At 39.2% G+C, this 23,829-nt stretch overlaps 2 protein-coding genes across 8 annotated transcripts in view; both read right to left on the reverse strand.

The window, feature by feature from the left end:
- The window catches only part of LOC110970730 (CLOCK-interacting pacemaker-like), a 611,892-nt gene extending 608,705 nt beyond the window's left edge, over nt 1-3,187 (reverse strand). For 4 of the 5 annotated variants that reach the window (XR_007937138.1, XR_007937139.1, XR_007937137.1 and 1 more), the window contains exons 1-2: nt 2,980-3,187; nt 573-778 (exon numbers count right to left, since the gene is read on the reverse strand). Coding sequence is in view for 2 of the 5 variants with exons in the window: in XM_022221041.2 (XP_022076733.1) it covers nt 573-771 (199 nt within the window). In the remaining 3 variants the exon portion in view is untranslated. Of the gene's footprint in view, nt 1-572; nt 779-872; nt 927-2,979 lie in introns of all 5 variants that reach the window. The other variant, XM_022221042.2, reaches the window with a different exon arrangement.
- Nucleotides 3,188-8,774: 5,587 nt separating this feature from the next.
- The window catches only part of LOC110966339 (RAC-beta serine/threonine-protein kinase-like), a 74,052-nt gene continuing 58,997 nt past the window's right edge, over nt 8,775-23,829 (reverse strand). For all 3 annotated transcript variants that reach the window (XM_051937673.1, XM_051937671.1, XM_051937672.1), the window contains 4 exons: nt 13,508-13,722; nt 13,332-13,419; nt 10,839-10,941; nt 8,775-10,724 (listed from right to left, as the gene is read on the reverse strand). In XM_051937673.1, coding sequence (XP_051793633.1) covers nt 10,645-10,724; nt 10,839-10,941; nt 13,332-13,419; nt 13,508-13,722 — 486 coding nt within the window. In that variant the 3' untranslated portion in view covers nt 8,775-10,644. The remainder of the gene's footprint in view (nt 10,725-10,838; nt 10,942-13,331; nt 13,420-13,507; nt 13,723-23,829) is intronic.

Genomic DNA, 23,829 nt, shown 5'->3' on the forward strand with positions numbered 1-23,829 from the left:
ACTTACTTGACCAGATCAGTATCCCACATGTTTCACTGATTTGATGCAGTACTTAGATTAAAAAGTGTTCCTTTTAATTTTTTGAGCAGTGTATATTAGAGAAATGAAATAAAAACACTGAAATATTTGCTTTTAATCTTTTCTGTTTTTTTTAAATATAAGGTGCATGACAGATTCAGATACTTGAATGCAAAACACTAAGGAAAAAATGTGTTAAAAAAAACTTCACGATAACCTAAAGCTTGGTTGAGACAACTTGGTCGAGATAGTTGCTGGTTCAATCCCCAGTCCAGCTGGAAAATCAGACTGGAAGAATTAAAGGAGACACTTTCCAATGATTGACAGAGATCATTGCCATCACTGAGGTTTCCCCTGAACAAAAAACCCCACCCTAACAGAATGAAATCTTTATAACTGTGTGTGGGGGTTCCTAACAAAGAGAACACAAATATTCCTGGAGTCATAAAAATTACATGTTTACCACAAAATCCAGAAATTGATTCATATTAAATAGAATGAAATCTGTAGAGTATTATTGGAGCCTCCATCATACTCAAATCCACTCAGCTCACCTGAGTATCCTGAGTCTTTTTCAGAGTCCTTCTCTGAGTGACAGTGGAGCATGTGGCCACTCACGTCACCCATTCCAGATTGCTGCCTGTGGATGCCACCATGAGATGCCCACAGAATGGACCTGTTACTCTTATCCTTAGCATTCTTTGAGATTCTGTGGGTGGACCATTCCCCCAAATGCCCCTGTTCCTTTGGCATTCCACAACTGAAAAAAGGAGGGCAAACAATTGACAGTTACACCCTGGACAGGTCACCAGTCTATCACCTGGCTACACAGAGAGACAAACAAGCATACTTACATTCACACCTATGGACAATTTAAAATCACCAATTAACCTCAGCATGTCTTTGGACTGTGGGAGAATGCCGGAGAACCTGGTAAGAACCCACACAGGCACAGGGAGAGCATGCAAACTCCATACAGAAAGATCTCAGGCCAAGATTTGTAACTGGAGGTAATAGTGCTAACCATTGTGCTACCATGCCACCCCAACAGAGAATCATTTTTTGTAAATATGTTGAATAGGACTGCATGTTAAATTCCACGATTCCTAAAGAGACAAAGACAAAATGTTCATCTCAAAGGTAGAGGTGACAGAACAGTTATTCAGCTATTCTGTGGTGCATAAGGGTCAGCATGGGTACCCTGATTGGCCTGCAGCTATACAGTCCCATATGCAACAAACTGTGATGCAATGTGTATTCTGACACATTTCTATTATAACCAGCATTTACTTCTTCGGCAATCTGAGCAACAGTAGCTCATCTGTTGGAACGGACCACACGGCCCAGCCTTCACTCCCCTACATGCATCACTGAGCCTTGGCCACCCATGACCCTGCCACTGGTTTACAACTGTTCCTCCTTGGACTACTTTTGATAGATACTGATCACTGCAGACCAGGAAAAGCCCTCAAGAGCTGCAGTTTTGGAGATGCTCTGACTCTAGCCATCACAATTTGGTCCTTATCAAATTTGCTCAAATTCTTACGCTTGCCCATTTTCCTGCTTGTAACACATCAACTTTGAGGACAAAATGCTCATTTGCTGCCTAATATATTCAATACACTAACAGGTGCCATGATGAAGAGATATTCAGTGTTGTTCACTTCACCAGTCAGTGGTCTGAATGTTATGCCTGATCGGTGCATACAAGTGTGAAACGACCATGATACAGATAGATGCAAAAATTTTGTTCATTAGAATCAAATGTTATTTCATCCAGCAACATTGTTTACTGCAGCTCATTAGAATTTATTTCAGTTTTTCTAACTGGCTTTTTTTGTGTTACTTAGTTTTTATTTTACTTCCACACTTTTGTTGCTAACACTACTAATACACCACTGCCACTCCTTTGTGAATAAATGAAACTAAACATCATTGTAAATATCGTAAATTTCCACGCTGCATGATCAATAAAGGTTTAGTCTATTTTAATATCTTTGAATTTATTGTACAATACCTATAAGTCTGTTTTACCTCATTAAGAGGCAAAAAGCTTGTAAGATGTTCTAACATTTGGTCATGATAGTAGAAAACAAATTGTTTGTAGAATTATGTTTTTAAGGTAGATTTCTATTTCTTATAGATAATATTTAAAATGTATTAATTTGTGGCCAAACAAACACTTAACAGTACAAGCCACTATGCCACATGAGAAAGTTTGGATGTAACTGTAAAAACTGGAGTGAGGTTACAATATGCAACTTACAGACTATTTTAAATACCAGCAATTGGAATCTTGTTGTAAATACTAACAATTTTTTGCACATCTTTGTAAACACCAGCATTTGAGCCACCTAATTTGCATGACTATTGCCTGCTCCTTTGTACATTGTTTCTTATCTATCTGTATGTAATGCATGAGCCACTGGACACCTTGAATTTCCCAGGGTAAGATTGAAGTATCTATCTATCTATCTATCTATCTATCTATCTATCTATCTATCTATCTATGACTTTCCTAAGTATATGCATGATAAAACCAAAAAGAGAAAATGGATGCAGTTCCTAATACTTTCATTAAGGTCTATCTGATTGCCCACTATGCTCTAGGATGGATGACATTAACTCAAGGTTGGAGGTTAAGGCCCATTCATGACCATGTGCTGCTCTTCAGTCTCCTGTGTAAACATTACAGTCTGCAGCAGGACAGCTGATAGATTCTCTGTTATATAACACGCTAGAATAACATGAGCTGCTGTAAATCCACGACAAATCCCCATTCACCGTTTGTATGGCACGCACAAGACATATTTAGAAAATTAAAAGCCTGGAACAATAGTATGAAAGAAGTGACTGAGAAATATTATCAGGCCATATGAAAGTCAGGCTTCTGTTGTACGTCAGGTCACCGGAGAAAAGTTCAGACACTTCGAAACTCCACAGTTCAAATCGTTTACTCACCTGTCAGTATTTTCTCGCCAGGATAAGAAAAAATAGCTCACTGTCACAGCAGAAACAATGCATCTCCATACCGAGAAAGAGAAGCCTCTTCCAGTCCTGGTTTATTAAATGTTAAAACGATGCATGTTGGACCTGCTGCCCATCAGAGCGTCCTGCTGCAGGAAACACAACCACACAGCTTCCATGATAGTCATTTACATAGCCACACCCACACGTCAAAATGAACGGGTCGGTGGTGACGTATGGTCAACGGTTTGGCCAATCCCGTGCCGAAACACGTGTTTAGGTGATGACGTGCGACAGCCACGTGAGGGCTGCGTCGGTACGAGCACGGTGTGTTTAGATGCTGCATGGAGAGGAGAGAACCCCGCTCATGAGATGAAAAGACTTTTAAGGGAATTTAATTATCTACACCATCGCTATGACCAAACAGCAGAAACAGGATGATTTTTTTTCATTACTGACTGAAGAACGTGCACAGTCACTAAATAATCAAACTACAATGGAAAAAAGTTACCAAAAAGCGTTTAAAAAAACTTTAAAGGTAATTTAAAAAAAGTGATGGCAAAACGCAAAATCAAGAAAACACATTATTATTATACATTATATATAAACAAACTACTGGTCAACAGTTTTAAACATTCCAATTTTTCCATATGTTATTGGAAATTATGCATGCTAATGCCTCATTGTATTCTGAAATGAAAGCAAAGAAAAAATAAATTAATGAAGTTTAAAAAGATTCTATGTAGAAACCAAAATGTATTCTAAACTTCTGACTCAAAGCAGCCACCTTTGGTAGATACAACAGCTGAACACACTTGTGGCATTGCTTACACAATGGAAATGAAATATTCTTCAGAAAATTGTTATCAACTCTGTTTTCCTAAGGGAGTTCTAGCATAGCTTGTACTTATGCTTTGGGTCATTATCTTAGGGTACTGTATGGCGCTGTGCTGTGGTAACCGTTTTGGTTCAGGTTACTCTCACTCTGTAGTCACTGACCCTGGATCTAGCAAACACGGAGGAGGAAGTGTGATGATCTGGGGCTGTCTTTTCAAAACAATGGTAATCATATAGAGCACATCATATAAATAAAACGGTTGTCCAACATGAAATGTTAGTTTTTCCTATGTATGGAAACTTATGGCCAACCCTGTATATATAATTCTAGATGATGTACTGGATCTCTTAGTTGTTTGGCTCAGAAGACAGCTCAACAACAGCCAAATGTTTCCCTACAAGGTGAATTAGTTCTCCAAAATCTGACTTCTGGCATCCTCCACTACAGCCCCACTTTCTGCCCTTCATATCGGCACACTTTTGGTTCACAGAGCTAGTTCATTTTAAATTTAAATTAACTCAGCTTTAAATGAACCAACCAAATCATTTAAAATCACTTACAGATTGTTTTTTAAATATACTGATTATACTAATAAAAAATATGTGCTTGTCATGTGCTGTGGATTAGTCCGTCAGCCACAGACTACCAGAAAATTTAGTTTTTCGTTTACTCCAACAGTACCTGAACGCAGCGTAGTAAACGGTGGATGTGTGCTGCAGCATGTGAGACAGGCCGTGAAAGGCGTGGTCGCTCCCGTCAGCACATGTTCCCTGCTGGGGGAGAGCTGGAGCGCACTTCGACTCCCGTGTGTCTGGTCCAGCAGAGGAACTGAGCGTTTACCTGGTTACATAACGGTGCAATTCTTCTGTTGTCCGAATATGACGTAACTTAGAAAGTCCCACACTACAGACGCTTAATGCTCTAGGGTCTTGGTAGTGTATTGACAGGAAGTATTGTAAGTGTGGACAGAAATAAAATAATAATAATAAAAAAAAGAAGCTCAAAATGTCCTACAATTTGCATTCTGGTGGATATAGGAATCCGATTTTTACTCTTCCTCTTCTGCAGTTCCAGCCCCTAACAATCAACTTTTCAGGAATGGTCAAGGATTTAGATTTCAATGTGCAGATAGTTTTTGCTATTAACATCTTAATGTTAATTGAATACTGTAGATACTACAGTTTCCCTCGTGCTTATATATTGTTTTAGGAGGAAACAAAAGCATTTAAAGGAAACAAACTCCCCAACAGTAAAACCAAATCTTGTTGTCAAAGGCAGGCATTGGTCTGAAAAGAAAACAATAATTTTACTGGGTTTTAGTGTTGAAATTCACAGAAAAATTTACATTTTTGGCAGTCTGTTTACTACATTAGATTCTTCTAGGAAGTTAGATTTTCTTAAATATTATTTATATAACTTATGTATATTGTAACTATGTTCTGCACGTGCTTGTAAATTGTTAAGTACACTGCATGACAGCATAAAAAAGATTTCACTTTCATTAACACATCCTAACCACACAGCTGCTCTGCCTGCTCAGTGAGCAGCCTGATGAGCACAGTTGAGTTCCAAGTGTTGTACCTTTGCATATTCTCATACATTGAGTGAGCTACCACATGATCAGGTGTCTTTTCCTCAGGCAGACGACTGATAATATTGTGAGCATAACTGTCAACTCACTGTCTGCATTAGTGTTAAATGTTCTACAAAAAATGTTTTCTGTCTGATGATTGAGTGAAAAGTGAGGAAAACCATGCAAACTCAGGAGCTGAGTGAATATATTTGAAGCTTGTGACCTCAGCCTTTGCAGTCACAGAACATGGCTGGCAGAACTGCTACACAACTTTTAAATTTAAAAACCAATATATAATATACAATGCTGTGCAAAAGTGTTTGCCTCTCCACAGAAATCTTCTATTATTGCATATTTGTCACAGTTAATGTTTGAGATTATCAAAATAATTTAAATGCAAGACAAAGATACCCCAAGAAAACACAAAATGCAATTTTAAGTGATTTCATTTATTGATGGAAAAATGCTGTCAAGCCCATCTTGTCCTGTGTGACAAAGTAATTACCCCCCTAGCTACCAATCTACCAAATGGCCAAATTCATTTTTCAGTTGAGCTCAATTTCCCCACTCCTGACCAAAAAAAACATAAAGGTTTCTCCAGCATTTGCTAAAAAAAAAAAAAATCAAGATGAGCTCCAATTCAGTTTCAAGTCAATTCAATTTTATTTATATAGCGCCAATTACAGGTCAAATTGTCTCAAGATGCTGTACAGAACCCATATGCCTGAGCCCCCAGAGCAAGCCTAAAGGCGACAATAGCAAGAAAAGCACCCTTTTAACAGGGAAGAAACCTTGAGCAGAACCTGGCTCTATGTAGGGGGGCCCATCTGCCTTCTGGTTGAGAGGGACAGAAGAGGTAAAGAGTTAGAGGTAGAAGGGTAGAGGGGTAGAGAGGTAAAGAGATAGAGAGGAGGAGGGATGGGAGAAGAGGAGGGTGGGGAACAAGGAACATGTAACACACAACTGGATACATGCATGAAAACATAGATGATACAAAGTACAAGTGGATATTGAAATTGATTTGTAAGTTTACTGTTATGTTGTAAGGCTCTGGCATTAAATATACTACATATATAGCTGGCAGTAAAATTCAAGAAGTATGTAGATGAACATATCAAGTATAGTGAGGGTGATGCAGAGTAGACTGGTGGAAATGGACAGCTGGAAGTAGTGGGCTGGTGGAAGATCAGCAGCAGCATCCTACAGTGGATATGTAGTGGACAAAAAAACCTTGTATAAAATATGTTTGTTTGAGGGAAAAAGAAAAAAAGAATCCGCACCAGAGTTTAGGGGAGCGATTCACCTCCTCATTTCTTCAAAAACCCAAGGGCACTTACCAGTGTGGATTCGTTAACCACTGTTCACACATCAACCAGTCTACCACCTTTAAGGACTCATCTGGACTCAGAACATTTCACTGTATACATTTTGCAAATTGTAATTCTACTCATGTCGTATACCGCTTGGACTGCAAATGTGGTTGTTTCTATATAGGACTTACAAAAAGAAGACTGAGAGACTGATTCTCAGAGCACAAATATGCAATAAGGACTGTAAATCTTAATTACCCGATTGCCAAACATTTCAAAAATTCTATTTGTTGTAACCCCAACCAACTCACTGTGATGGTAATTGAAGTAATCCCCAAAACCAACAGGGGTGGAGACAGACTAAGAACTTTGGCACAAAGAGAAACTCTTTGGATTGAGACTCTAAAAGCCACTGTGTTTCCAGTCCTCACTGAGGAGGTGGATTTTTCGGTGTTTTAATGAATATTTGACTTCCTTGTTATTATACTGCCTGTTAGTGATGTACTGTGTGAACACTATTCTCTATTGCTTTAGGTTTGAGGGGCGTTGTAGATTTATCTTACGCTGTATACAATTGTTCCATTTATAGGGCGCTGTGGCAACATGGGTATTGTCTACGATTACCTTATTCTTCTGGTCTCTCTATTGTCTATGTTTTTAAATGCTGTTTTTCTATTAATTAACAGTGATGTCTTGTATCATGTGATGTGGTCATGTGACCTGGTTTCAGCCCTTATCAGGCACACCTGTGCCCTAGTGCTGTATTATGTTCTGATGAAGGCCGTGTGGTGGCCGAAACGCGTAAACTGCTGTCCATGAAATATTAAAGGACTTTTAGGAACTCGGAGTGCCTCGGACCTCTCTTCCTTTTGCTGATTGAATGGATTTTTTCCACTAGATCCTGAAGAGCACACGTTATACCTCTCTTTGTCCACTGATGCACTCATCTTGTGCCTGTTTTTAACAAAACAAGCTATTTGGTTTCATTGTTGGTAGTGTCAGTGTGATGTTTTGAGGACCTGGACTTGTTGTAATTGATGGAGCCATGATTTCCGTTCTCTATCAGAAAATCCTCCTGGAGAATGTCCAACCATCAGTTCATGGGCTAAAGCTCAAGGGCAAATGTGGTATGGAGCATGACAAAGACCCAAAGCACACAAGCAAGTCCACCTCTAAATGGCTCAAAAAGAACAAAATTAAAGTTTTGGGGTGGCCAAATCAAAGTCTGGACTTCAATTCAGTTGAGATGCTGTGGCAAGACCTTAAAAGGATTGTTCATGACTGATAACCATTTAAAACTATGCTGCTGAGAACAGTGGGACAAAATTCCCCTATGGTGATGTAAAAGAGTGATCACAAGCTACCAGACATTTGGCCCAAGCACTTATTCGGTGTTTTTTTTTTTTTTTAAAAAACTTTTTTGTGTAATTACTTTTTCACAGGGGTGATACAGGTTTTCTATTTTCAAATTAGTTAGGTGACCTGGAACATTAGAGTGAGAAATTTGCAAAAACAGAAGACATCAAGAAGGGGGCCAATACTTTTTGCCAACACTGAATGTCTGATTTAAAAGTTGTCTTTAAGTACCATTGGAAAGACACCTGGGCTTATGTATAATCAGTTTGCTGTACCTGTAGTTACAGTAACAGCAGAGAAAGCAATTAGCAAGGCTGAATATGTGGCAGACAACAGCCAACTTTTCAGTTTTGCCTTTTGTGGTCTCAGATTTGCTGATAACATCTGAAATATCAAAAATGATTAAGACACAAACATGAGGATGTTTTAAGACTGTTAAAACGGTGTATTGGATCATTCTCCTTCCAAACTACATTTATAGACAAATAGAAATTAATTGCTTCAATAGAATAATGAAACTGATAATACATCATTTTCAAACATTATGGATTTCCTAATAAGAGAATATCTGTGAAGGAGATACAATAAGGATAATGAAAAACAGCATAGTGAGAGTTAAACCAGAAGAAAAACTAGACAAAGCTAAAAAATACATTAACGGAAATTGTGTAAAAATGTGGCAGGCTCTGTAAGCAACATTAAGTTCTGAAGGTTGTCTGCATCAGTTCTTTTTTATTATGGGTGACTCAACAATGCAGCACAAATACCATGTTGGGCAAGTTTTAATGTATGGTACTACACTCAGTGTTAAAAATCACAATGATGCACTCATCCACCTAATTTTAATATGGCCAAGGTGAAGAATTGAACTGATTAAAATATATCTTTGCAGATCACCATTGCACTCAAACTCAACATTTACAATGAACCATGTTCTTGATGCATCTAGTGGAAAACTGATGTGTGAGAATCAGCAACAGTTCAGATGTAACACTGTAATCAAAGAAAGATTTAGGATAAAAATGACAAAGATGACTCGGATACCAGGAGGACATTAAAATGTGTGAACTCTCAGCAACAGTATAAAACTTGTAAAATCTCCAATAAATTAAGTAAAAGATGGAGAGTTCTGATCTGAGGAAAGTTTTATTAAAAGGCTACAACAATAAGATCTAACATTTGTGAGTGAACTAGAAATATTACTCACTTAACTTTGGAGGCTAAGAGAGGAAAGACAATACATCTAAACATGTCTGATAGCACTGTGAACTCAGCTTTGGTGATAAAACAAGCCTCAGGTTTTTCTTAACATATTTCAACAGTACTGCTAATACAACAGCTGACTAGTATTTTGCTTTTGGTACTTAATTTTGAGTGTTTCTATAGTTTTCATTATTTAACAACAAAATTCAATATTCTGAAATGTTATAAAATGTGGTATACTTAAATATAAAGCTGCACAAGAACTTGGTTGTATGTAAGTAGTATAAAACTGGCCAAATGTTGATTTGAGTCAGAAGCTATCTCAGAAGACATTTCATGACAGATTTTGGTAAATGACACAAGTTTGGATTCTCAGGGTAACAGACACAAAGTGACATGAACACAGAAAACATACAGCTACATTATAAACATAGGTCATCTGAAAGTAATTATCTTTGTTCTAAATCACTAAGTACTTAATGAACCTCTAAAAGCAGATGGATTGTGTGTATTTTGCTGATCAAGAAAAATCAAAAATGGGTCAGATTTGAGAGAATTTTTTACAAAATAGCATATACAGCTTATACATGAAGGCGTTCCCAATTACCGTTCATTGCTGTCACCCTTGACAGATCTACTTGCAAAAAATAACATTCTGCGATGACAGCAAACCAATATACAAAGAATTTGTTTTCATTGCATACAGTTTAAAAAAGACAACCTCTGTCACCCATAACTTTCATTTTACCAAATTTTTTTTTTCATGAAAACACTTTGATCATCACGTGTCATGCATTGGGTTGTTGTTCTTGATGCACATCTGGCAGACGCTATACAAAGATACACAAAACTCACTCCCTCGCAGGCTCACTCTGATTAAACAATTCAGTCTGAATTTGTTGCCCCGTTTTTCAAGACGCACGCACGCACGCACGCACGCACGCACACACACACCTCTGAAGAACAGCATTTGAAAATGTCATGAAGGAACTGTATAGCATTTAAAAAAGACTATAATAAGACAAGTGTCCAAAGTGTTTAGTGGTTTGAAGTAAAAACGCAGCAGCTGGGTTGTTGAGTTGTGCCAGTGAGGTACTGAAGTCCAATTTGATACAGTACAGCCACTGTGACCAGGCTTTGTTGGTAGTGTGGACGAGGGGCGTTCTACACAACAATATGGCCACCAGTCAAGGCACTTAGATCCTGTGACACATCAAAATGTCAATAAAGATGGAGGTTCTGCTTTTCAGTTTTTTGTTTTGTTTTTCTTCAGCTGTAGGGGATGTGGCCAAGGTATTCATACCTTTTGTATTTTGGTGTTTGTGTGTGTGTGTGTGTCTGTGTGTGGTTGTGAGTTGGGGTGGGGGTCAGAGATGCCATCACTCTCTTATACTAGCAGAATAGGAGAACTGAGGGAAATGTGCTTCCTGGCTGGGGTCCTCACAGTCAAGACTGTTATCTGTAAGAACAAGCCAGCAGAAATCAGTGGTCACATTCCAGTCAAAAAACTTGACCTTGATCAGTGACAGTGTTGGATCAGTAATGACAGCTACACCACAGTCGGAGTACTTACACTTGTCTGGGGGAGTGAGTGTAATGGTCTGTGCTGTGAACTCCTCATCAAAGTACCGGGTGTCTGTCTCTGATGTCACTTGTGGTCTGAAGAGTGGGGTCAGCTGAGAAAGGAAGCAGAAAATATTGATAAACTAACCATTCTCTTGGGAACATGCTGGATTGAATAAGTGCCTACAGGTAGACAAGGGTCTGAGATGCAAGTGGCATTGTTCATGTCTCTACTACAGGGTAGATCATGGCCCTATCATCCAATACTAACACTGGAAGGGGTCTGCAAACTGTTGGAAATTTGCATCCTGGGGTTTTTCTAGGTGCTCCGGAAAACCCACATTCCAAACCCATATTCCCCCCAAAAATGCATGGCCAGAGGTGATTCCAAGGTGGGGGCCAGAGCCACCCCTGAAGTCTTGTTGGTCACCCCTGAGGCCACCCCAGATCAGGTACAATAAGTTAATTCACTGAAGCGCCATTATCCAAATTTCAGTAAATGCAACATTCGCGGTATAGGCTGTGTATAGCGGCAGTCAGTCAGCTATGGAGCCATTCACAAACTGAAGTTTAGTTCTATTTGAAGAAGTCTTTTCTTTGAGTTTTATAAAAAAAAAAAAAAAAAAAAGAAAAACTGGCAGTATCAGACAGCAGGATAAATGTGAACACTTTCAAAGACAGTGAGATCTGCACTTGCACACTTATCAACACAATGGTAACTTCATTAATTACACATAATTATAAATTAACCCTAATATTAAAAGAGGACTGGTCAGGATCTATCTAATGTTAAAGCTGCTGTCCGGAGTTTGAATCGCAGCGTCTCCCAGAACACTGTTGGTCCCACCCTCCCTCCCTCTGATTTCGCCCCTTTATTTGTGCACACGCGCAGTACATGAGAGGAGTGCCCGGAGTGCTGCATCATCTCGCCTGTTTTGCTGTTTTCCAATCTTCTACATTTAGTACATTTAGTAAATAATAAAGGAATTACGTTAGAATGCTGTATTGAGTCTAACTTGTCCTAATACCAAAATAACATGAATCTGCTAGGACGAACTAGTAAAGTTTCAATATGTGATTACACTCGTGTATCCCTCTCGAAGGCGTTGTTTATCAAACTTAGTGCATTTACACGTGTATATGTGTTACATTGTTTATTTATTTCTATCTAGAGTTCAGAATTGCATGACTCCTCTGACGAAGAGTATGTCCCAGACGCCCCAACATCTTCCTCCAGAGGTCGGGCATCTAAACGAAGCCGTCAGGCGGGCTATGGAGGCCGTGGTCGGGGAGTGACGCGAGCACCCCGAGCCAAAAAACGTCCTGCAGTCTCTTGGCCTGACAAGCCGTGCGATTGGTAACTTTTCTGGAAGTTGCTGAGCCCTGATGCTCTCTCCTCCACAAGCAAAACAAATGTGCGCGCGGTTGCGTAGTGCGTAGCTCGCCCACCTCTGCATGGGCTTGCTTGCTCTGCGCGTAACCGTTGATTGACAGCATGACAAAGCTGAAGCTCGAACTTGATTGGTCGGCAGCAACCGGCGCTTTTTGGAATAACATGGGGGTCTATGAGAGGAAGGCGGAGCTCAGGAATAAATTTTCATATCGCGTTATACTAACTTTATATTATAGTATCAAACTAGACTAACACATTTAAGCTTTGTTAAAAAAAATGATACATAAATTGAAAACAAACGGAAACTCTGGACAGCAGCTTTAAATAACATAGACTATTTTACACTTCAGACAGATGAGCTGTCTCACACACACACACTTTATCTGCTGCAGGAAAATCATTTGTTGCACACCTCAGCGAAGTTCTTAGCTCAGCTTAATATTATTTTACTGTTAAAATCTGACCCATTTACATATTCATTTTTTAGTAGGCAGTTTTTGTTTCACAACAGGGTACTTGCAGCAGTGACAATATTGTGTATATGAATACAACACAAAATCTGACCTCTGTAATCAGTCAATTAACTACCAAAATATGACAACAGGTCGAATATGGAAGAAAACACATTTTAATTTATCATACGTTATTGTAATTTGATGAATTATCACACGGACAGAATTTTCAATATTGAAATCATCAATTAACTCTGGATGTGTCTTTAATAATATTCAAAAATCAAAACTATTTGTGAATAGTCATCTGATTGACTGTGATTGACTGGCGGCCTGCCTGGTACAGCTTCCAGCCTCCCCCACAAAAGTTTCATATGTATAAATACTACAATACTTGATATATTTGTACTAAACTAGTAATATAATTACTAAGCCAAAGAAGTCCAATAATTTTGACTGCAACTGTATAAAGACATCTATCTAGTGCATTTCTTTGAACATGTAACCATTTTGTTTGTATGACCAAAGACAAAATCTAATGAACTCAGATCAAAGTTTCTAAAATTACAGATAACAATCTACAGTAAGCAGTCAGTCAGACCTACTTGTGTCTGTAGTCAAACCTCAGTTTCTCTTCTCCAGTCTCAAAATGTCTTACCTTCTTCTGTTCCACATCCTGCCAGTTAATTGTGATGAAAAATTTGTGACTCATTACTTCTTTTGCATCATTGGGACCTCCACCTAACCTGTCAGAGCAAGCAAGATCACAGGAGAATTAAGTGGTTAAGTATTTCCAAAATCAATTCATGCAGTCTCATCAGTCTGGTCAAACACCTCTGTTTGGGGTCCTTCTTGAGCAGGCCAGCCAGGAGGGACTTGGCCTCAGGTGACAGGTTCCTGGGGAAACGGATCTCCTCCATAAGGATGAGCTCAAACAAACGCTCGTGGTCCTGGTTGTAGAAAGGCAGACGGCCACACATCATCTCATACATAACTACACCCAGACCCCACCAGTCCACTGCACGGCCGTAGTCATTATCTTCTAGGACCTGAGGAAGAACACACATTACAATTTTTCAACTAAGGCTGTGAAAAGTGATGGAATTTTCAGTTCTGAGTATTTATATTTCATACACATGGCTTAACCCTTAAATGGTTTCTGTATCCTGGGAGATACAGCCAGATGGCTGTTGGGGGGGGGGGGGGGGGGGGGGGGGGGGGGGGGGGCATTAAGTATCTGCACTTCATACTATGGGGAAAAACTTAAGAGGGAATAGGTCAACTACAAGGTCATGTGACTTCATGCCAGTATTCAAAACTATATTGATACATTTTTTTGATCAAATTCCAAAATGGCAGCCTACGTGGACAAAGACCAAGGTGATGAGGTCAGTTCTGATATTTTTCATGTTTATTATATTTTGGTAGGACTTGCTTTAATAAAATATTGTTCTTTTAGGATGATTTTATGTATTGTTGGTTAAAAATAATGAATTGCATTTACACAGCTTTGATAATCAGGCACTGAATGTCTGTATCCTGGGGGACACATTGTCCAGATAGGGGTATAAAATAAGAACACTCACTCTCACATATACTTGTGTTCCTAGGACTATACTCTATATATAGTCAATCATATAAAACTGTAAAATATTTATTACTCTTTATTTTACAATTAAATGTGTATTACTGATTAATTCAACAGAGGTTTACTCATTTACAGGGAATTTCTGTGGGCATGTTTTACGCTGCAAGAAAAAGAGTGGCGACATCTGTAGTTTTGCTACCTGATGGTTCATCAGATTCAGATGAGGGAACTAGCACAGAAGATGAAGAAGATGAGCCATATTCACAGGGACAGTGTGAGGATGGTTACAGCAGCAGCAGCAGTGACCATATAAGTGGTACCTCCAGTGATGAGGCGGAGGAGGGAGAAAACCAGAGAAAGCGAGGAAGGATGTTCAGGTTAGGGTTATATTAGAGCAGCATTACAAATTATTATGTGAAAGATCCAGTGATGTTGCAGGGGTTGGAGAGATGTGTTTTCTTTTTAACATTTATGTTTTTACTTTTTAATAGGTGGAGAATAAAAGAATTTGAGCACCAGTCTACTGCTACACAAAGTTGTTTCACTGCACCAGATGAGCTCTCCACTCCACTAACATACTTTTCCAAATTCTTTGATGAGGACATCTTTGAGGTCATTGCTAACCAGACAAACTTGTATTCATGTCAGCTCATTGGAAGCAGCATCGACACCAATGCTGCTGAAATCAAGGCATTCATTGGAATGAAGCTGATCATGGGTGTAGTGAAAATGCCAGCTGTGGAGAACTACTGGGCAACAGATAAACGCTATGAAAAAGTGGCAGATGTAATGCCTCTCAGGAGATACAAGTGTTTATCCAGGATGCTTCATTTTCATGATAACTTGAGCTCTGACACCAGTGAAGATCGCCTGCTGAAAATAAGGGCTATACTTGATCACATGAGGAGAAGGTGCATGGAAATTGAGAATGAGAACTGATTCTCAATTGACGAAATGATGGTTCCTTACAAAGGCAAGAAAGCTGGCACTCTTCGGCAGTATTTGCCCAGCAAGCCCAAGAAATGGGGGTTTAAGATTTTTGTGCGAGCTGGTGTGTCTGGCTTTGTGTACGACTTCATGGTTTACGCAGGGAAGTCTACATTTGATTGTGTGCTTCAAACTCCAGACAAAGACTTTGGGTTAGGTGGAAATGTTGTTCTGCAGCTGTGCAGAACAATCAGAAATCCCTCCGACTGTGTTGTCTACTTTGACAACTTTTTCACATCGTTGAGTCTGATAACCCATCTGAAAGAATCAATGCGCTTCAGAAGTTTGGGTACCATCCGAAAGAACCGCTTGAAGGGTTGTAAACTGGAAGAAGATCGAGACCTCCTCAGAAGAGGAAGAGGCAGTTTTGACTTTTGTGTGGACAATGATGCAAAGCTTGCTGTGGTCAAATGGGCAGACAACAAAACAGTCACCTTGGTGAGCTCCTGTGCTTCTGTTAATCCTCTTGGCCAAGTGAGACGCTACTCAAAAGAGGAAAAGAAGAAGATAAGTGTGCCATGCCCGAAGATAGTGGCTGAATACAACACTCACATGGGTGGTGTGGATTTGGCCGATATGATGATTTCACTGTTTTCACTGTATCGCACTCCAGCAAAGTCCCACAGATGGTACCTGGCCATATTTTGGCAGATGATTGACATCGCTGTCAATAATGCCTGGCTTCTCCACCGTTGTGATACAGTCCCACTTGGTCAGAAACACCAGTGTCTGAAGGACTTTAGGTTGGATGTTGCCAAAGGACTCATCTACCCTGAAAAGCAGAAAAGGGGACGTCCCTCCAAAGAAAGTGAAAACAACACACCACCAAAAGTAATCAAACAGCCAAAAGTCCCCAGGCCTGTGGATGATATGAGATATGACAGGACTGACCACTTCCCTATTCTGTCAGTGAAAGGTCGATGCAGGATGTGCCAGCATGGACAGACCACTATCATGTGTCAGAAGTGCAATTTGAGGCTTTGCATTGTCACTGGTCAAAATGCTCGCAACTGTTTCCTCAGCTTCCATTGCCGATGGGATGTTGTTAGTGTAAAAGCTCCAGAGGGAAGATATTACAGTTAGAACAGGAGTAAGACTTTTTTTCTGTACATACTTTAGTTTGTTTGTGTATACATGTTAGTCAGCTCATTGTTTATGGACTTGTTTTCAGTACTCAGTACATGTGAATGTGAATCATCATCAATTGTTCAGGATTTTCCAAGTTTTTAAAAAAAAATGTGGCACGAAGATTTGAAAGAAAGTGGCTAAATAATTGCCTGTAATATGATTTAAAAGTTAAAAAATGAAATGTTTTAAAAGTTAGAAAATTTTAAATTTAAACCCTAAATGGATACAGAGTGTAAATTTGAAAATGAAGATCACATTTTGAAAAAAAATCATGAAAGTGTGTTATTATAGTCTTGATACAATCGAAAATAGCAATTAATTCATTTTCCAAAAATATGTATATGTGCTTGACCATTTAAGGGTAGGTACACTTCTCCAATCCAAAGTTTTCTTCTTCTTTTATTCTATCAGTCATCATATTCAAAACCAGAGCATGTCAGTACAGAGCAGAATAAATCTTAACCCTTTAAGCTTCAGTCAATTCCAGCCGTTTTCAGTACAAAAAAATCGCTAATATTCTATTTTTAAATAAAAAAAATTACGAAAAATACAGGGAATATTGGACGCACATCGCGAGGTGCATTTCCTTGAAAATGACCGATTCGTGGATTTTATACAGACTTCAGGACATGTTTTGGACAAAATAGTTTACTGGCTTGTGTTGTCTGGATGTAAAAGGTTGGATTATGGCCGTTTTTTGTGGAATCTTTTCATCTGTGTGTAATAATGAACCCGGAAATGTGAGTCGCGCTGTGTGCGTTGAAGCCGTGTATAGAGAACGGATGGATGAATATTTGTTTTTGTCGGACAAATGTGTTTTTCTCACCCGCTGTGGTAATCACATCTGAAAGTGGTTTATACCGGCGGATTCATGAGAATCTAAGCTTTCCATCGGCGTATAGTGTTTGCATAATCGGGTTTGCAGCCGTCGGACATTCTTGAAATTCCTATGCAAATTAGTAGGTGTACCGCCGGCGGTACACCTACGACGCACTGAAGCGTAAAGGGTTAAAGTGTGTCAAAATTATGAGAACAGCATAATTTAGACAAATAAAGGTGAGGACTTTTGTGTACAAACAGTACCTCATCACTCAACAGACAAATGTTTGTGGAGTGGAACAGCAAACGACCTAGACAAGCTGACCAGTGCCATACAAAACTTCAACCATCTTCTGTGAGGCAAGAAGCCAGTCTGGAGACAATATGAGCTTGGTGTTAAGTGTATTTTGCTCTTGAAGGTAGCTATAAGAAAACGTGTACACTAGGGTGGTATTAAGGGGATCAACGTGGTCTTCAATAATACTCAGGTAGGGTGTGGTGTTTAACTGACAATCATTTGGGGGTCCAAAGTGCATAAAAAAGTTCCCCAAACAACACTGGCTACGTTTATATGCAGTCAAAAACCCTTTCTTAACCGGAATATTAGCAATAACCCGGTTGTGTACGGCCATGTAAACACCCACAAAAACCTGAATATGCTCAAATTCCGGTTTTTAAAAACCCGAATAAGACCCCTGGGTTACTCCTTTTCTAACCCGAATATCTCGTCATATAAACGCACATCGGAATATCCCCATAGAAAGAAACATTAATTTACGTTCTGCGCATGTTTCATCCGAAAGGAATCTTGGTCTTTTGAGTACGGCAACTACTTGTATGCCGTGTCTGGCACGCGACTCACCGGAAATACACAAGGAGAGGTAAACAGACATGGCGAAACCCACACGTGGCACCACAGCGCCACACAGCGTCAGCACAGTGTCACACAACAGGAGTAACTCTGTCTGTTTAGGCATATAAATGGGTTATTCCAAATGTTTCAGAAACCGGAATATTGACCTTAACCCGAATATTGATGGCATATATATGTAGTCACTATCACTACCAGCCTAAATTGCTGATACAAGGCAGGATAGATCCATGCTTTTAAGCTGTTTATCGAGAATTCAGATTTTGCGATCTGAATGTCATCAGACCAGGTTCATCTGATCTTCAATTTTTCAATTTTGCTAAGTCTGTGCTGTCTTTTCAGGACAAACCATTCATTTTCTTCCATTTATCCATGGGCACAGAGGCAGCAGGTGTAGCAGGTCATTTTGAAAGTCCCTCTAACCAGCCACACTTTCCAATTCCACCTGGGGTCACCCAAGTGGTTCCCAGACAGGATGATCTATGACCCCTCCAGCAAGTTCTGGGGCTATTCCAATGTCTCCTCTCAGCTGAATATGTATGGAAAAGGCCCAAAGAAATTCTAGGGTACATCCTAATCAGGTGACCAAACCACCTCAACTGGTTCATTTTTACTTGAAGGAGAGGCAACTCTACTCCGACCTCCCTCCAAATATCCAAGCTCCTTCCCAAGCTGAGAACAGCCACCCTATAGACCTTTTCGCAGTGACGTCAGAGTCGGGGACACGTGACCATACCTTCCTTAGCAACGCACGCCGCCATTTTAAGAGGGGGCAACAAAGTCATTAGCAACCATGATTTGACCGCCGAAATTGGACGTGCATCGCGAGGTGCATTTCCTTGAAAACGACCTATTCGTGGATTATATACCGACTTCAAGACATGTTTTGGACAAAATATGTTACTGGCTTGTTTCGTCTGGATGTCCAATGTTGGATTATGGCCGTTTTTTGTGGAATATTTTCATCTGTGTGTAATAATAAATCCGGAAATGTGAGTCGCGCTGTGTATGTTGAAGCCGTGTATAGAGAACGGATGGATGGATATTCGTTTTTGTCGGACAAATGTGTTTATATTACCCGCTGTGGTAATCACATCTGAAAGTGGTTTATATCGGCGGATTCATGAGAATCTAAGCTTTCCATCGGCGTATAGTGTTTGTATAATCGTGTTTGCAGTTTCAGACATTTAGCAAATTGCTTATGCAGATTTCAAAGTGTACCGCGGGCGGGACACTGAAGCGCAACGGGTTAAGCTTATTAATTAATAATTTCAGAAAATCAGTTAAGGGTTAATAATTGCATGAAACACAACATACCATTGACGAAATGCTGACTGCAAACATAGGACCATTTTGACTGTGGGTTCCATGTGGTTCCATTATTGTTAATCCGCCTCAATGCTTTGAGCCATAAACTCCTTTTCTGGCCCTTTTCAGTCGGAATCCTGTACAAGGAAATGTTCTTGTTGCTCCATGACTGAGAACTACAGCCAAAAACAGCGCAGGTTTTGGGCATATCTGCTTTTGGTCGTTCAAATCGGGAGGGAAACGTGGGAAAGTAATGGTCGTCAAGGCAAAGCATACCCCTCTTAAAATGGCGGAATCGCGTTGCTAGGGCCGGTGACCGGCGGTGACGTTCGATGATGACGTTTCGGAAAAAGGTCTATAGGGAAAAGTCACTTCAGCTGCTTGTATCCACAACCTCATTCTTTCAAAGAACCGTGGCCTTCAACCATTTTCTGTAAACCCTATAGAAGGTTGCACACGAAAATCCCAGTGAAGCAGTGTCTGCAATACTTGTACCAGCCTTTCTAGCTCCAATAAATGCTTAAAGTCACTAAAACCACCTTTTGTGATGCTTGATTCGAACAACAGCAGATCCTCTTGGCCATGTCGACAAGTTTACATGAACTGACTTTCTGTTACATAAGATGAATAGTTGTCCCTAATGAAGTGGCTAGTAATTAGGGTCCGAACACCGAGGTGCTGAGGACAGGCGGTGCAAGGGCACCAACTGTCCAAGGCACCGTGGTGCCTAAGAGCCTATTGAAACCCTAGGGTTTATTTATTGTACTTTCTTTGCCCGCCTCTTCAATCGCACTTTTGGTGGCTTTATCATATCCCAAAACGCGTCAAATTTGACACGCACGTCAGGACTGGCGAAAAATTTGATATTTTATGGAAGTTGTGCATGTGTGTGGCAAAATGGCTCCATAGTGCCCCCTACACTGTTTCAACAGTGCTTATGAACCCAACTCACAAGAGCTTTCATCTACAGCTACAAAATTTGGTAGAGCATATGCAGCACATCAGGACACACGAAAAAGTCAATTACGGATATGTCCAAAATCCAACATGAAGTCAACAATCTTGAATTTCCTGTAAATTTTCTGAGATTAATAACTCATTGGGGGAAGGTACGAGAGACCTCAAAATAGGCCTGTATATGCAACAGACCTTCCTGATGAAACTTTATCAAAATGCTCTGCAGAAGTCTTAGGGTATGGCCGCGGCTCCTCAAAATATTGAACCTTCGCCATGAAACAGGAAAAGGCAGGGATATTCGTCTAAGGTTTTGATTTCTTAGTCAACTAAAGATGTCTTAACTGATTATGTAATTTTTCCCATAGAATCCAATTCTGCCTCATACATTCTTGTATCATGCATGTTTAATGAGTTAATTAGCATTTTTTTGCATAAATTACCATTTTCTCTGGGAAACATCATCCCCGTGTTCAGGCTTATGTCACCAAATTTGGGGTGAATCTGATCAACCTGCTAACAATAGTACATGAAAGTGTAAATAAAAAAAAGATTGTATTTCCTGATACCACAAGGTGGCGCTATGACTGTGAATGTACATAACCACATGGATGTCGTAAGGGCGGGACTCTGATCATACATGTAAAGTTTCAGGCAGATTGGATCATGTTCAGTAGAGTTACACAACACTTCTAGGCAGGGATATTCGTCTCAGATTTTGATTTCTTCGTCAATATGTCTTAACTGATTCTTATGTAATTTTTCCCATAGAATCCAATTCTGCCTCATACATTCTTGTATCATGCATATTTAATAAGTTAATTAGCATTTTTTGCAGAAATTAGTGCTAAAACTAAATTTCATCAAAATGCAGCTGTATTTCACAAAATAAATGGCAAATTTTCATATTTACGTATTTATTTGAACTTAAAACATCAATTTTTATGTCAATATGTGATGCAAAATTGATATAAAGAGATAATTTGCATAAATCATGTTAATCCATTCTTCAAATATGCCACTCAAAGGAATGTATTACAATGTCTTTGAATTTGATATCCATATGTTTAATTTTTTAAAATAAAATTGTCGTAAACATAAACAGATGCTAATCAAAATATATATTTATCATATATTCAGCAAAATGTAGTATTTATGGTACCTAATTTGCATATTGTCAATGACATAAACTCCTGTGTGTCCAGAAAAAAATACCAAAGTAAGTAGGTTGCTTTCACAGTCTGCTACCTGAGAGCCCAGTCTGAATCTTCGATCAACTGTCTGCCACTTTACATGCTGATGAAGAGATAAATTAGAAATTTAACATAAATTATGCAAATATTGCATTATGTAACAACATACACACGTGGACAAAATTGTTGGTACCCCTCAGTTAAAGAAGGAAAAACCCACAATTCTCACTGAAATCACTTGAAACTCACAAAAGTAACAATAAATAAAAATTTATTGAAAATTAAATAATCAAAAACAGCCATTACTTTTGAATTGTTGATTAACATAATTATTTAAAAAAACAAACTAATGAAACAGGCCTGGACAAAAATGATGGTACCTCTATAAAAGATTGAAAACTATTTGACCAGAGTGACATGATTAACTCAGGTGTGTCATTTAATTGACATCACAGGTGTTTCCAAACTCATAATCAGTCAGTCTGCCTATTTAAAGGGAGACAAGTAGTCACCCTGCTGTTTGGTGAAAAGGTGTGTACCACACTGAACATGGACAACAGAAAGCGAAGGAGAGAATTGTCCCAGGACATCCGAAAAAAAATTATAGACAAACATCTTAAAGGTAAAGGCTATAAGACCATCTCTAAACAGCTTGAAGTTCCTGTGACAACAGTGGCTCATATTATTCAGAAGTTCAAGACCCACGGGACAGTAGCCAACCTCCCTGGACGTGGCCGCAAGAGGAAAATTGATGACAAATTGAAGAGACGGATCGTTCGAATTGTATCCAAAGAGCCCAGAGCAACCTCCAAAGAAATTAAAGGTGAACTCCAAGGCCAAGGTACATCAGTGTCAGATCGCACCATTCGTCATTGTTTGAGCCAAAGTGGACTTCATGGGAGACGACCAAGGAGGACACAACTGCTGAAAGAAACTCATAAAAAAGCGAGACTGGAATTTGCAAAAATGCATGTTGACAAGCCACAAAGCTTCTGGGAGAATGTCCTTTGGACAGATGAGACCAAACTGGAGCTTTTTGGTAAGGCACATCAACTCTATGTTCATAGACTCAAAAACCAAGCATACGAAGAAAAGAACACCATCCCTACGGTGAAACATGGAGGAGGCTCAGTAATGTTTTGGGGCTGCTTTGCTGCATCTGGCACAGGGTGTCTTGAAAGTGTGCAAGGTACGATGAAATCTGAAGACTATCAAGGCATTCTGGAGAGAAATGTGCTGCCTAGTGTCAGAAAGCTTGGTCTCAGTCGCAGGTCATGGGTCTTCCAATAGGACAACGATCCAAAACACACAGCCAAAAACACCCAAGAATGGCTGAGAGAAAAGCGTTGGACTATTCTAAAGTGGCCTTCTATGAGCCCAGATCTGAATCCCATTGAACATATGTGGAAGGAGCTGAAACATGCCATTTGGAGAAGACACCCATCAAACCTGAGACAACTGGAGCTGTTTGCTCATGAGGAGTGGGCCAAAATACCTGTTGACAGCTGCAGAACGCTCATTGACAAATACAGAAATCGTTTAATTGCAGTGATTGCCTCAAAAGGTTGTGCAACAAAATATTAAGTTATGGGTACCATCATTTTTGTCCAGCCCTATTTCATTAGTTTGTTTTTTTAAATAATTATGTTAATCAACAATTCAAAAGTAATGGCTGATTTTGATTATTTAATTTTCAATAATTTTTTATTTATTGTTACTTTTGTGAGTTTCAAGTGATTTCAGTGAGAATTGTGGGTTTTTCCTTCTTTAACTGAGGGGTACCAACAATTTTGTCCACGTGTGTACATGGTTAATACGAATGCAAAGTTGAATGTTTATGTGAATGTAACAATGATGTTTTTTTTAGTTTAGATGCACATACATCTGCAAACAGGAGTTTACAATATGTGCCAGTATATTGTGCACTCAGGCTGGTAATTTTTAAAAGTTAAAATTAGTTTAATAATCAAAATTTGTTATACTACATTATGAAAAGAGTGTTGCAAGCAGATAGTCGTGTGTATGTTTTGATTTATTGATAAAACTTAGATCTACATTGCTGGTGGTTTTAAAAATATGTACATGAACCTTTATGATGTTCATAGATTTAAATATTTATTTTGCATTACAGAAAGAATGAATCAAGGTAACTGTTGCATTGTTGAAGTTGCTTGATTTCTTGTTCTGTTGATTTTTTTGTATTCAATGCATTTAAATGATAAATGGTAAATGATGTGAAGATATTTAAGAATAGGTCTAATGCTGACATAATTATTATACCAGAGAAGTTTATTGTTGAATTCTGGTA

Source organism: Acanthochromis polyacanthus, chromosome 17 (genome assembly GCF_021347895.1).
Source record: "Acanthochromis polyacanthus isolate Apoly-LR-REF ecotype Palm Island chromosome 17, KAUST_Apoly_ChrSc, whole genome shotgun sequence".
Lineage (NCBI taxonomy): Eukaryota > Metazoa > Chordata > Actinopteri > Pomacentridae > Acanthochromis > Acanthochromis polyacanthus.